The sequence below is a fragment of the Enoplosus armatus genome, chromosome 13 (assembly GCF_043641665.1).
Source record: "Enoplosus armatus isolate fEnoArm2 chromosome 13, fEnoArm2.hap1, whole genome shotgun sequence".
In the NCBI taxonomy this organism is placed as follows: Eukaryota; Metazoa; Chordata; class Actinopteri; order Centrarchiformes; family Enoplosidae; genus Enoplosus; species Enoplosus armatus.
Window position 1 is genome coordinate 6417117 of NC_092192.1, and position 14567 is coordinate 6431683.

The 14567-nt window shown below is 42.3% G+C and overlaps 1 protein-coding gene across 2 annotated transcripts in view; it reads left to right on the plus strand.

Moving 5' to 3' along the window:
- larp1 (La ribonucleoprotein 1, translational regulator) overlaps window positions 1-10127 on the plus strand; it is a 43232-nt gene extending 33105 nt beyond the window's left edge. The window contains exons 8-21 of one of the 2 annotated variants that reach the window (XM_070917097.1): window positions 206-368; window positions 1819-1963; window positions 2580-2754; window positions 2975-3156; window positions 3533-3631; window positions 4096-4422; window positions 6074-6197; window positions 7552-7757; window positions 7898-8004; window positions 8321-8478; window positions 8668-8812; window positions 9025-9134; window positions 9306-9433; window positions 9832-10127. In XM_070917097.1, the coding sequence (XP_070773198.1) occupies window positions 206-368; window positions 1819-1963; window positions 2580-2754; window positions 2975-3156; window positions 3533-3631; window positions 4096-4422; window positions 6074-6197; window positions 7552-7757; window positions 7898-8004; window positions 8321-8478; window positions 8668-8812; window positions 9025-9134; window positions 9306-9433; window positions 9832-10056 (2294 nt within the window). In that variant the 3' untranslated portion in view covers window positions 10057-10127. The remainder of the gene's footprint in view (window positions 1-205; window positions 369-1818; window positions 1964-2579; window positions 2755-2974; window positions 3157-3532; window positions 3632-4095; window positions 4423-6073; window positions 6198-7551; window positions 7758-7897; window positions 8005-8320; window positions 8479-8667; window positions 8813-9024; window positions 9135-9305; window positions 9434-9831) is intronic. The other variant, XM_070917098.1, reaches the window with a different exon arrangement.
- Window positions 10128-14567: the final 4440 nt, after the last annotated feature.

The following is a 14567-nucleotide window of genomic DNA, read 5'->3' on the forward strand; positions in this document are numbered from 1 at the left end:
TTATGAAAACACTGATTGTATGAGAAGGATCAGAAAACAGATAACTACTGTCAAAATAGATGCTCCGAACAGCTTTGCAATATTCTGTGGAGTCAGAAAATGCAAGCAGCTGCTCTTATTTGTTGTCTGAAATGTAATTTTTTTTAGGTGATTCTGGATCTGATTTCTGTCCGTCCCTCTAACTGACTGTTTCTGTCCCGTCAAGGCCACTATGACTACCACTACGGCTACAAGTCCTACGATATGAAAGGCGGATCCTACGGCCAGAAGTTTGGCAACACTGTGACCTACTACTACGACAACATGAGCAGCAACGACCTTTACTCCGTGGATCAGGACCTGTTGAAGGACTACATCAAGAGGCAGATGTGAGTTTAGCTTCTTTCTTACAGGAACGAGACGAGGGCAGCGCTAAAACACAGAACACGGGAACAAACGCAGTCAGCTGTAACCTGCAGACGTGCTGTAGAGGTGATGAGCTCTTCATGTCTCTTCTCTGACTAAACATCAATGAAGAGAACTTTTCACAACTCTGATCTCAGCATTGAAACAAAAAGATAATAAATACTTTTTAAAAAATAAATTAAAAAACACTACTTCACTGTTACAAATTGTTTTGTGTTTGAACACACACATTTTAATCTTGATTCAGATATTTACTTGATCAGTTCCTCCAGTGTTGATTCCGTTTGTCCAGCTGTTCGTCTTCAGAGTACAAGACGGTGGACTTCTTACCCGACTACAGTTCATCTGTTCAGGAAGCCGTTTAGATCAAACAATCCGTCAGTACCCTCAAAAAACGGCCTTAGAAGCTATTAAGAAGTCAGCAAATACTTAAATGAAAGTAAATTAAATAATTATTTTTAAATTGGTTCGTCCATCTATTTCAGGTGTCTGTGTCCAGGTTAAGTCGGTTGATTAATTATATTTTTAGGAATTCATATACTAATGATAAACAATTGTAGGTCCCTATTGGTTTTACGTCATTCTCAGTATGACTGTGACAAGGGTGTTAAATTGTAGTTCGTGGTATTAAAGGGTTTTAAAAAAGTCTTAAGTTTAATTGTGTGAACACTGCAGAAACCCTGTGATATGGTGATTGGGGTTTGGTTATTGTTTAGGTTTGATAAATTTGGATTCTGCTTATCAATTCCAGATTCCTGGATTCGATTTTCAGTTTTGTCACATTATCTGAGCAAGAAAAGAAACAAACATACGGTGGAAGCCAAAACCAACTTTCTATTCAGCAGATCTTTGACATCATAAACAGCAATGAGATGTTTTGTGATTCCTATTGATCAAAATGTAAAATAAAATATAAATAAATAATAAAATATACTGTCTTGCTACATTGCCCCGCCCCCCCCCCCCCCTAAATCCTGCCCTTTACCCAACAACAGGTTTGTAGTCTGGAGACGCTGTGTGTCGGGACGGTAGTTTTTTGGCACCTAACTGAAGGAGCTTAACAGTTTCCTTGTGTGGACTCAGTGCCCCCTTCAGTTTAGATCTGTATCAAGTTACTCTTTGAATCCTGTCAGATATTCTGTTTTTGATTAGTGGTTCTTTGGAAGGTTTTGGGTTACTCTATCACTTGAAAACCAAAGTTTGTTTCCAGTGTTTTTGCTAAACACTGCAGTCGCATGTGGTCTCTCCCTGCTTTTATTCTTTCTCCTCGTCGTCTGACTTATTTGTCTTAACTGCCTCTTTGTTTCCCTTGTGTCTTAGTCCCTCCTGTGTCAGACACAAGGGAGAAGACAACAAACAACAGCTGGTTTGTCAGTATATATGTGATAATGTTGATCATGTGTTCCCCTGTAGCGAGTACTATTTCAGCCTGGACAACCTGGAGCGGGACTTCTTCCTGAGGAGGAAGATGGATCAGGAGGGCTTCCTGCCCATCGGACTGGTCGCCAGCTTCCACAGAGTGCAGGCCCTCACCACCGACGTCAACGTCATTGTGGAAGTAAGCACATTTCAAAGTGACCAGCGAAGTTACCCAAGTTGATAATGTGGTTTGAAACTGTGTCAGAACAAATGTTTTTTACCCAAAGTTATTGAATTCAAGCCACAGTTCCAGTAAAAACACACTAAATAACAGAAATAATAGGAAAAAAAGTTGAATGCTGTCAAAAATGTAAAAGCTGAGAACAATTCAACAAAGGTTTTGATAACTTTAAATGGAAAATAAAGGAATGGGAAGAAAAAAATGTTAGTAAGCATCTTTATCCGACTGTACCAGACAGTAAGACAGAGCTGAAGCGTTCAGAAAACACTTCAGGAAGCAGCTCTGAAAACTTCAATTTAAAGGAGTAGTTGCCAGGCAACCAGCGGCGACTCCAGGAAGTTGCTGGTCCCGGCCATGAAATGTTTGGCAAATTGTTGTTGCAGATCTCTCTCGGTTTTTAAGCTCATCATAAAAAATGCCGTCTGACCCGTGAAATCACATTTCCTTCGAACACACTGTGCTACGTGAACGCATCACTTCCTGTCCTTTGACATCAGTGAGATCCTGTTTGCAGAGATAGTTCAGTATGTCTGTTATTGCACGCACTAGCTGACCCCATCATCTCTCCCGTCAGGCTTTGAAGGACAGTAAGGAAGTGGAAATCATCGACATGAAGATCCGTCGGAAGGTGGACCCAGAGAAGTGGCCTCTGCCGGGCCTGAGCATGACTAACCAAACCCACACCGACTTCTCTCAGCTCATTAACTGCCCCGAGTTTGTCCCAAGACAGATGAACGAGGAGCCCAGAGGTGAACTTTCTGACCGTTAAAGAAACTGAAATATGAGTCAATCTATGAAATGAAAGTGTATTTTTACTTGATTCCACTGTAGAGATCTGCTCTATTTAGCAGTCTTTCAAGATTACTGTTAAAATCCAGTCAAAATAATCTGTTTTTCTGCATCGTAATAAATAAGTCTTTGCTGAAAGTAGTCATATAAAATGTTCTCTGTGACCTCTGTGTGCTGCAGGGTCTCCCAGGGCCTCCACACCAGTAAAGCAAAAGACCAGGACTGAATCAGACACCTCCAACCTCAAGACGATGCCCAAGGGCCTCTCCGCCAGCCTCCCAGACCTGGACTCTGAGTCCTGGATTGAGGTCAAGAAGAGGCCCAGACCCTCCCCGGCCAGACCCAAGGTCAGCGCAGAGAAGGTGAAACTCAGGGCCACTCACTCGTTAAGTTTCACATGGACCTTGATGCCTTTTGGCCTCTTTCCAGTAGAAACATGTTGCTGCAAAGTCAGAGAGAAATAAATAATAATAATATATTAAATATATTCTTTATTATTGAATTTCAAACAGATAATTGGTGCTGAAACAATAAGTCTGTTAATTGTTATGATACAAAACGAATACCTACTGTTGTGTTTTATATTAGTGTGAACTCAATATCTCAGAATGTTTTGGTGGAATTTGAACACGTCACTTTTGGCTGAAAATGTGATGGACATTTTTCACCATTTTCAACTTTTCATGTCTGTCATCATACCCCCCCTCCTGTGTGCTCGGTGTTGGTTGACCGACGTAGGCTCCCTCGTTGCAGCAGCAGAAGGAGAAGGACGACTCTACTCGCTCCGCGGTGCCTCAGCCGGGCCCCTCGCCCGCCCCGGCTACCTCAGGAAATAAGGTGAGTAAGAAAATGCCTTTTAAACTGTTTCTTAATTATTCTTCTTCATTTAAGAACAAAACCGTGGACTTGTTTAGAGGTATGATTTTCATCTCTCTGTTATAGAAAATTGCACTAAATTGCCCCTTTTGTCTGACCAGGATATAAAATAGACATTTGAGAAGCAGAACCAGAAGATGTTTGGCATTTTTGCTTGATAAATGACTGATTGATTACCATAATTATATGTGAACTATATATGAACTAATCAATTAATTGACTAATCGTTGCTATTTGTTGCACTTTGCAATGTGCAGCCATGTTTGTCTTTTTGATACACCTTATATAACTGGTTATTGATTTATTTTTAATAATTACCCCAATTGAAATCAGTAATTGCAAGTTAATCAAACAAGGTGATCAAGAAGTATGAACCCATAATCAGCCAACACCGTCTAATAATTTTGTTTTGTAACTCTGATCAGGACGGAGCGGAGCAGGACGAACCGGAGGAGCTCGACTTCATGTTTGACGAGGAGATGGAGCAGATGGACGGGCGGCGCAACACCTTCACCGACTGGTCGGACGAGGAAACGGACGGCGAGATCGACGACCAAGACGTCAACAAGATCTTGATTGTGACGCAGACGCCGCCCTACCTGAGGAAGCACCCAGGGGGCGACCGCACGGGACACCACACGTCGCGCGCCAAGCTGAGCAGCGAGCTGGTCAAGGTGATCAATGACGGGCTCTTCTACTACGAGCAGGACCTGTGGGACGACACGTACGAGCCCGAGTACGCCACCATCAAGGTGAGGTCATTTTTCATGGTCGACCAATGAATTAGTGTGTGGTAGGCTGGGAGACCTGTCAATCAAGCCAGCACACTTTGTTGCTTTAATACAGTCTGAACAGCTGCGGTAGGTGGTACCTTTAGTATTAAATAAGTATTTAAGTTCTTTAATCAAACCAAGATCAACAACTTCTTTCAAATTGTACGCTTCTTCACCCCCCACTTTTTGAAATAAGTATATAAGCCAGATGTGTAAAACAGTAGTAAAGGGGATGTGACGTCTTCACAGTGATCTCGAATCAGAGTTAAACGACTCTCACCAAATAAATTCCCTTTTTCAAAGTAGCAGTTTGGTGTTAACTCATTTTCAACTGGATTTCCTGTCGCCACCCATCCAAAAGTTATGCGTTTTTACAGCAGAAGTCATCCTCTGTGGATGTTGACGGCTCAGGAAATTCTTCTGGTAATCGAACGTTAAGAGCTAAAATAGGAAGATTGACGCTTTTATATTATTGATTGATTGTTTCTTAAATCATCAAAATAAACCGATACATTGCAGATTGATTTGTCATATAAAACACAAGTCATGAGCCCTCACTGATGTAAATGAATGTCTATGAGAGTCAGTGGAGAGTTTTAACTCAAATAAACGGCCTGTAGTGATGCATAACTCGAGGCGGGCTCTTCTGACAGCTTCCACGTTGCATCAGTGTCATATTGGAGGTGTTTCTGCCCAAGACCAGATGATGAGTAGATTTATTCTTCAGTTAGAGCTGTTTCTGGATACGGAAACCCGACACAGAACAGAAAGTTTTGTTTTGTTTTGTTTTTTTTGTTGTCATCGCTGCCCATTGTAGCATTGTTGAACTCATTGTGGGACCTTCACGTGCTCGCCGGCACACGTCCAGCTGCGTGTGGAACAGAGGACGCTTGTTTATAAATAAACCCCACATACAAGGCCTCGGCCTGAGGGGTCGAGCTGACGGGCTGCAAGGGGGGAGACAAAGATGGACGGTCAAAGATCTGAGGATACTTGGTGGAATGACGGGGCCAGTGTGAGTCACGCATTACGATCTGAAATAATCAAAACGTTCGGGGACGTTTATAGTAAGATTTCAAATTGAGCTTCTGTTGTAGGAGGAGCAGCAGCAACTGTTTTGTTATTAAGGTCTTCACTCGTGGAAAATTCAGGGTTTGTGTGTAGACGTAACCTAGCTGGTCGGTGCACTCGTGTCAGAACAGTTAAGAGGTGTCAACATGAGGCTGAAAAGGGTGTTTTTGGCAGCCATGTTTTGCTGCTGCATCTCAATCTCCAGATTACTGCAGATAAGGTCTGTTGATGATCCACGTGTTGATAAATGTCCCATGTTATTTATTTATTTATTTTTAAATTGAGATTTGTATTTACTCTTGATGTGTATATTTTGGTAAAGAGCTCGAGTGTCAGTACAGTGTGCAATTACGTTTCTTTTTAATGAGAGAAATTCTTTTTGGTACATTTCACCATGTGTATCTAAACTGCCAACAAACTCTTTATATGCCTCGTTGCGAAGGTATTTTAGATCATTTATCAAAAATAAACGGATCATCTGCAGATGTTTTCCTGTCAGAGTTGAAGGAAGAAGAAGAGTTCGTCGTCGCATTAACGCCCGTTTTTCTCCTTTTTACAGCAAGAGGTGGAGAACTTCAAGAAGGTCCACCTGATCACTCGTGAAGAGTTTGACTGCCTGACCCCTGAACCTCCAGTTGACCCCAACCAGGAAGTCCCCCCAGGCCCCCCAAAACCCCAGCAGAGTAAGGACACGAAAACACAGAAAAACACATAAAACAGACACACATGTATTTACTTTATCAGCTTTCTGTCCTTACATTGAATCAAGTTAAAACTGTGAAATCACTGAGTCAGTGTTATTCTGTAGTAAGATGGTGATGAGGTCAAAGAATGACACTATTGTGTTTATAGAGCTTTCCAACCACAAAATAATGTATTTTTCAGACCTTTCTCTAATCTTTGCTAGTTTGTTCTGAAAAATGGGACACTTTTACATCTAAAAATGATTCCAATGACTCCTGAGAAATCTTAAGTAAAAATATTGGGAACTGCTGTTGTTGAGGTTTTAACTCCGTATTAAGAAGGTTGTCCCAATGTTTCTCTTTCTCATTGCACATTTTCTTGTCCACATTACAGCTCACACACCTTTCAACACCAAAAAATTATTTTCCAGGGATGAGCCTTATCTATCTTTTAAGTATGATTGAAATATGGCCTCACCTTATAACGTATTGGCTCGAGACGACTCTGAGTTTTAGACGACCCCCCCTTTTCCAAGACCTGTTCTTGAAAAAAGACGTTTTAAAGACATGAAACACTTTCAGACTGTTGGGAGAATAGAGTCCTTGTCACCGGAGCTAGTTTATCTCATAAAACTGAAACATGAAATTCTTTCATTAGACCACAGCGCAGGCACATGCCCACACAGGTTTCATTTTTCACTTTTTTTAAGCTCCCCATCATGACATTCAGTGACGGTGGTAATTCTCGGTAGCTTGGAAGCTTCAGTCACTTTCTGCAGTAAAGACTCCAGGAGATGCTTTCGCCTTGTTTTTGCTCAGAATCTACTTCCTTTTGTGGCAACCTGTTACACAAACCGTCATAATCTCGCTAGCCTAGCAACATTAAGGCTACAAACAACCCATAATGCAACACACTCTGTAGGAGCCGGTATTACTCTTCATTCAAAAGGAATGCGTGCTGTTGGGAATGATTAATCGTCTCGTCCTTGAATATAATACAGCCTCACTTTTTCAGATGTCTTATATTCAGGCGATGCTGTGTTTCATTAAACAGACCTTAAAAACTCATAAATCCATGTTGATTAAACGTGCAGACACCCTTCTCCGTCATCTCTCTGTCGCTCTGTTGAAGTGGTCCGTCATCAATCATGGGCGCTGTGACTGGGGAGTTTGCACACTGAGAAATAAATGAAGCTATTAGATCACTGATGTTGTGACATTAGATTGTCTCTTTTAATGACTTTCAAGAGTTTTATTTCAGGATTGCTGAGATGAAAGTGAAGCATATTGAGTTACTCTGGTTTGAGGATCTCTTTGCTGCTCCTCCAACTAATCTCTTCCCTTACGTCCTCAGTCCCCACAGACGCTTTGGCGAACAAACTCTTCGGCGCCCCTGAGCCCTCCTCAATAGCTCGCTCGCTCCCAACTACCGTGCCTGACTCGCCCAACTACCGCAGTGCCCGGACGCCCCGCACGCCTCGCACACCTCACCGGAAGGACTCGACCATGACGCCGCGCTTCTACCCAGTGGTGAAGGAAAGTCGGCCGGTAGATGCCAAGGTAAGATGGCTGCCGTGTGAGGGTTAAGATCAGACTTACTTTGGTGGAAATGTGTCTTTTTTGGTTTTAAGATTTTAGGGGATAAAAACACTTGTAGCCAGTTATTGATCCGCTGAACAATTTTCTCTGTAACCGTTCAGACGCCCAGGAAGAGGAAGACCCGACACAGCTCCAACCCACCCATGGAGTGTCACGTCGGCTGGGTGATGGACTCCAGAGAGCATCGCTCCCGTACTGCCTCTGTCAGGTGAGTCACTGCTCCACACTCTTCCTTTGGACAGTACCAAAACTGATTTTATTTGTAAAACATTACAAGAGCTCAGAAAAAAATATTCTGTTAGTGTCTCTGCATTTTATTCAGTGATGAAAGTGGTTTTATTCTTAATTCTGTTCTTTTGAAGGATCACATTTAGTTTAACAGTTAAAGTTACCTATATCATACCCATCCCACCCTAATGCCACGCTTCTTCAACTTCTTTTCCTTTATGACTGCAGAGAAAAACTGCAGAAAGGTAGTTCTAATATTTGATGAGGTTGTACTCACCCACCTTTCTCCCTCTCAGCTCTAACGCCAGCCCATCAGAGAGCACCCCTGTCCTGGGTAACATTGGCTGCACACCTCAGTCCCTCCCCAAGTTCCAGCACCCATCACACGAGCTGCTCAAGGAGAACGGCTTCACACAACACGTTTACCACAAGTACCGCCGGCGCTGCCTAAACGGTAAGCACACGTTTTCTTCTTTCTCTTCTACTTTGTTATTTATTCCATCTTCAAATATCAGTAAAATTCTGCAGTGTGTGTGTGTATATATATTAACGGTGATGCATGATGTCTTGATATTTTTTGTGCTGCTGATCTATTTTTAAGTAACCCTGTCACCTTTATCCCTCTCCTCTCGACCAATCACAGAGCGAAAGCGGCTTGGAATCGGCCAATCGCAGGAGATGAACACACTCTTCCGCTTCTGGTCATTTTTCCTGCGAGATCACTTCAACAGGAAGATGTACGAGGAGTTCAGACAGCTGGTGGTCGAGGACGGGAAGGAAGGATACAGGTAGGAGCCTTGACTAGTGATGGATGGCAGCTGTATACACAGTTTAATAGACCACCAACTGAGTCATTTGTAATGAATATCAGCTGATATAAACCTGTGGCCAGTTCATCGGAGCGTACCTTAACTATTTAATCTGTTGTAATAGTCTTCAGAATTTATATTGTCTTGTGTCTAAGCTGTGTCCAAACTGTCTCCCTCAATGTGTGTTGCAGGTACGGTTTGGAGTGCCTGTTCAGGTACTACAGCTACGGTCTAGAAAGGAAGTTCAGGCCAGACATCTTTAGAGACTTCCAGGAGGAGACCATCAAAGACTACGAGGCTGGTGAGAAAACCTGAGGAGACAACATGTAGTCATTAAAACACAAACGCCATCTCAGCTGGGAGCTATTCTATAATGTTTTTGACGTCAGAGTTTGTGGTTTAGTTTTCCTCCTTTTTATAGAAAAAATGTTCCACTGGGACTAATTTGCATTTTTCTGTCTCCTGTCCTCAGGCCAGCTTTATGGGCTGGAGAAGTTCTGGGCCTTCCTGAAATACTCCAAAGCCAAGACCTTGGAGATCGACCCCAAGCTGCAGGAGCACCTGAGCAAGTTTAAACGTCTGGAAGATTTCAGAATTGACGTAAGTAGCATATTTTAGTTTGTAAAGGCGGATAGTTTGAGCACACGCCACATGGTGTGTTAATGGTTTGGATAAGAAATGTCCGACCTCTGCTTCAGTGTCGTCTTTTAGCTTTAGCAATTTAGCAGTGTTAGTTCTTTATTCCAAGTAAACTCACTCAAAATAAAATTTGAATTAATTGTCTTTATATATGTTCATTGAAGGAACAAGTAGGTTGAAGCACTTGACAACACAAGATATAACATACATATGGTAACACTTTTATAGCTGTATTTAAAAAAAGAAAAAAAATTTTTTAATATTACCTAAGTGCATGTAAACACACTGATGTTTGTTGTTGCTGTGCTTTGAAAACGACCCACCATCTAACCTCCGCCCTGCTTATTTTTTGCTTCCAGCCGCCGATGGAGGAAGGAGGCCGCAGAAGACACTCGTCCAGCGGGGACGGTCGCCGCCGGCACCCCTCTCAGCCCTCCAGCCGGCCCCACAGCCAGGCCAGCTCGGGCCCCAGCCCCGCCCCCACCGCCCATGGCCACGCAGCCAAGGATGATGCCAAACCCACCAGCCAGAAAGCCCCCGCCCCCGCCGCTGACCCCGCACCAGATGCCAAGACACTGAAGTAGCTCCACGAACACGCCGGCCAACATGGATCAACTCAACCACGTCTGCAAGTCGCTGGTTCTCTCTGCGCCACAGGAGGGGGGAGGGGGGGCGTCCAGCTCTTCATTCAAGCATGAGAATTTTTTTTTTCCCCCTGTGACAACTTTTGATTGAGAAATAAGGAAGACAAATAACCAATATGGTTTATTAATTAGTTAAGTTTTTGAGAAAAAAAATGACCTTTTTGTCTTAATGAGGCAGGAATGGATGAGGTGTCAAACACTTTTTTTTTTCCCTTTTGCAAATCATTGCCAGTCCACACGGTGGACGGTTCAGTGATGATTTACTATCCTGGAAATGTGTTTTTCTTTAATTAATTTTCTTTTTCTTTTTTTTTTTTTTTCTACATTTTCATGTTGACCCCCCTCTCTGTCACTGGGACCCCTCTTTGTTCGTCACTGTCCTGCTGGCAAGAAAGATATTTGATTCCTCGCCCAGATCTCAGATTTATGATTATTATTTCTTCGGCATGTGGTGAGATTGGAGACTTGGAAATAGTTTGAACAACGCTGAGCATCTGAAAGCTGGAGGCCGCGCTGCTCCTGACATCCAACTGGACCAAAGTGGTTTGAACCGAGCGACTGACACTTCCATCCGCAGAGCCCCCAGTGCTCTCCAGTTGAGGGGCTAAAAATAAAAAAAGATATGATTTACTTTATGGCTGGACATTGAGGGGAAAATATTAAAGAACCAAATGATAAAAATAGAGGAAAAAAAAAGACTTGTACCAATCCCTCAGTGTGGACACGATCATTGAAAGTTGCCTTATTTTAATGGTTTTACTGCTTCTAACTTGTGCCCGCCACCTTATTGTCGATTGTACAGCATTGAAAACACCCATATATCCGGTCACCGCTTCCAGCAGAGGCCACTAGGTGGTGCTGTCTGCCAAACTGTTTTCCACCCCCCTCCCCCTCCTCACTCCCTTCCGTCACCTTTTCTGAACTGTCTTCCAAGTGTCACTCGGTCTGTTACAAGTCCTGTAATTCTTCCCTGTGTTTGCAAGTCGTGGCTTTTTGTGCTGAAACACGTCAACCTGGTGGACGTTTGTCGCCTTCCTCCCCCTCCCCCAAAAAACAAAACAAAAAAAACATGTCAGTGGGGTGGAGAGTTGGGAATGGACAGTCCCCGACGACCTCCCTTTTTTGGATTGCCCCCCCCGCGCCTCCCCGTCAGACGAGCTGCATCCATCCGTTCATCCATCCGTTCGACATCCATCCATCAGTTGACGAAAAGTGACGATCAGGACTGGAATCATCAATCTGGATTACTTGAAGAAGCGATGGTTAAGAGGAGGGCCGTCGTGCTCTGTCACAGGTGCTCTGGGTGGAGACGCCGATGAGGCCCAGACGTTTGGCCTCCTGAAGCTTCAGGAGGCTGATTGGGCCTCGGGGGCGCTCGCCACCTCTTTCTGTTTCACACAGCAGATACACACATCAGTTACAGGCATGAACACTAACGCAGGTACAGATGTAGCAGCGTGAGCAAGCTGAATACAAAACACACGCACACACAAAGCTCGATGTCTTGCCTCGCTGTGGAGAAAAATTCAAGACTGGATTGTCCGTTCACACTCAGTTCTGTTCAGTCGTCACACTTTCTACAGTCAATTGTGCGGATAATTGAAATCTTTATCCACCTCGAGGACTGATGATATCAAACAGGAGAGTGATTTTTCCTCCACTAATGTAAATGTGAATCTGACAGATGAAGAGAAATGATTACAGCTCCCTGCTACTTGTTTTTGTTTATAGAACAGATTATATATTTGCCTTACACGTGTATGTACTCTTTAACTTTTTTTTTTTTTAATGGTCTCATGATTATCTTTTAATGCTTTTTAATTTCAATTTGCAGTGTTTCTAGCGTTGTTGTTGTTGTCGTCGTCGTCATGATGGAGGTGGGGTTGTTGTCAGGCCGTTAAAACATCTGTGGATTTCAGAAACGGGAACATAATTCACAACACAAAAGGGAAAGTTGACATCAGGGCGTCAACAGTTATTCAGTGCAGAAACTAAATTCTGTAAGCTTATAGTATTTCACGTTGAAATCAGTCAATTTGCTCTAATTTTTTTCCTTTCAGTAAAGATGTTTTTTGCCAAGATGACAGAGCAGTATTTCCAACAACAAACTGATAACATGACTCAAACTTTTCATTATTAAATCTTCAGCCTCCAGGTTTCCTACAAACACTATTTCTGCAAAGTCTAAAAACACATAGAAATTATTTGATTTTTGGGTGCAAATTGAACAAAAAGTTATTAAATTCTGGAAGAAGAAAAAAAAGTCTTACTACACGTATGGATATCCAGATGTTTAGTTCAACTTACTGCAATGTTTGTTGCAAAGTTTTTGCTTCTGAGTGATGAGCTATCTACTGAGAAACAGCACAGTCACATGAAAAAGTAAAAAAAAAAAAAAACTGCATTTGAGGATTTTGGAGGAAGCCTCACAATCTTTAGATGGAACAGGGTTTTTTTTTTTTTTATAAGTCCTTTTCCGTAATAATCGTTCAGCCTGTTGGTTGATGTTACAGCAGAGTGAAGGTGGATCTCACATTGTCCTGTCAGCGTTTCTCTTCTTCAGTTTCTGTTGGAAACATGAAAATGCAAAGCTGTACTTGTTTTTATTTTGTTTTTTTTGCTTTTAATGTTTTGTTGGTTTATCTTCAGGGAGATTCGGATCATTTTCAGAGGCTTACAGTTTGATGCATCAAAGTGTTTACTTGAGGTTTAAAGATGGAATAATAAGAGCTACAAAATATTCAGACAAGGAACAACTCATGCATTTCCCAAAGCCAGCGAAGCCTTTGAATGGGTGAGCTGGTGTGTGTGTGTGGCTGCAGATATGGCAGACTGCCACTAGGGGGCCTTCTTCCTGGGACAGTCACATGATTCCTCCCTCTAATGTGATCATCGCCTGTCCCTGGACATTTGGGGGTTTCAGGTGTTTTGGGGGAGTTTCCAGCCTTCTCTATCAGCATAGAACTGCTGCTAGCTGTCCAGACAAACTCTAGGGGGCGCTGCACCCTCCGCTCATCGGTTTTACGTGGATTTGGCCAGCTGGCCGGACTCTCGAGAGATGAGTGATGGACGTGGGAACGGAAGGAGGAGCAGAAAACCAGATAAAGAGAGAAAGAGCCCAACTGGGCTTTGTGATGTCGCTCAGAGGAATATGGCTGGTTATGATGTCTGGAGACTGAAAAAAAAAAAAAAGGACAAAATTCCATAAAGCCATATGAATAAGATATAACTGTATATGAACCATTAAAATAGTTCATTACATTACAATATCCTAGGCTTGTCATGAGGAAAAAAAGATGAAAATGAGGAAAAAAGGAACAAAAAAATATATAAAATGGAAAAATGTAAAATACTTGAATGAGATCTTGTATTATAACATTTAATATTCATAATATCTGCTTTGTAGGCTGATGTGATTCGCTATTAGTGTTATTTGTAATTTGTAGTAATTATGCTTTTCCTTAATAAAGAAAAAAAAAACACAAAACGGACAAAAAAACCTCAAACGCCGGCTTCTGAGTGATTATTTCCATCGTGTGTGAGAGAGTGAATGAATAAACTTTGCAAAGAAGTTTGAAACTATTAAAGTCGGATCTCTAGTTTACTCAAGACGTCAATATGTATGTAACAGTTTTAATATGCATGTAGTGTTTGTGTTTTGTGTCCCGACACCACAGAACAACAGAGGAAAGAATGAAATCATGCAAGTCTCTTCGTAAAATGTTTTAATATTAAACAGCCCGGTTGAAACATTTCATCAATCACAGCAGGAGAACTCTTTTTCAACATTCACTTCTTATACAACCACATCTGAGGCCTCCTGTAATTCACACAGACGCATTCAAGGATACATTTAAGTGCCACGGACATGAAAAGTGCATATGTGTCTTCTGTCTGAGCAGCAAGTGAACGCAGCAGAAGAGTGGACTGGTGAGCTTTAAGCGCTGTTTACTTAAACATTACTTAAAATACAAAACGTGTTTATACAGAATTACTACAACATCTCAAGATTAACGCGTTTATTATAGACGTCGCTAACGGTGAAGCTCAGATTCACAAAGTGAGAACACCTCGTTCAGTGGCCGTCGCCCAAACGCACATTATTTTGAAGAAGTTTGTGGAATCTGGGAGATGATCGACATTTCAAGATGGTGTGTTACATCACCGCCGTAAAGTTTAATTTACATTCAAACCAGAATCTGTTCATACTGAAATGATTTACATATTGAAAATGAAAGAGAGTTCGTTATTCAGGAATGTCGGAAGCTGTAAACGTAAATCACTTCTCTCACCCACTTTGACTTCATTCAGACTGCAGAGTTTCCTGTTACAGTTTAACCAGGGAGGAGAAGAAGAGCTGCGAGTCAAAGTGTGATCTGAATCGGCGCCAGCGAACAACCCCAAAACACAAGGCTTTATGGGTAGACAGACAGCTGGATGCAGGTGTTTGG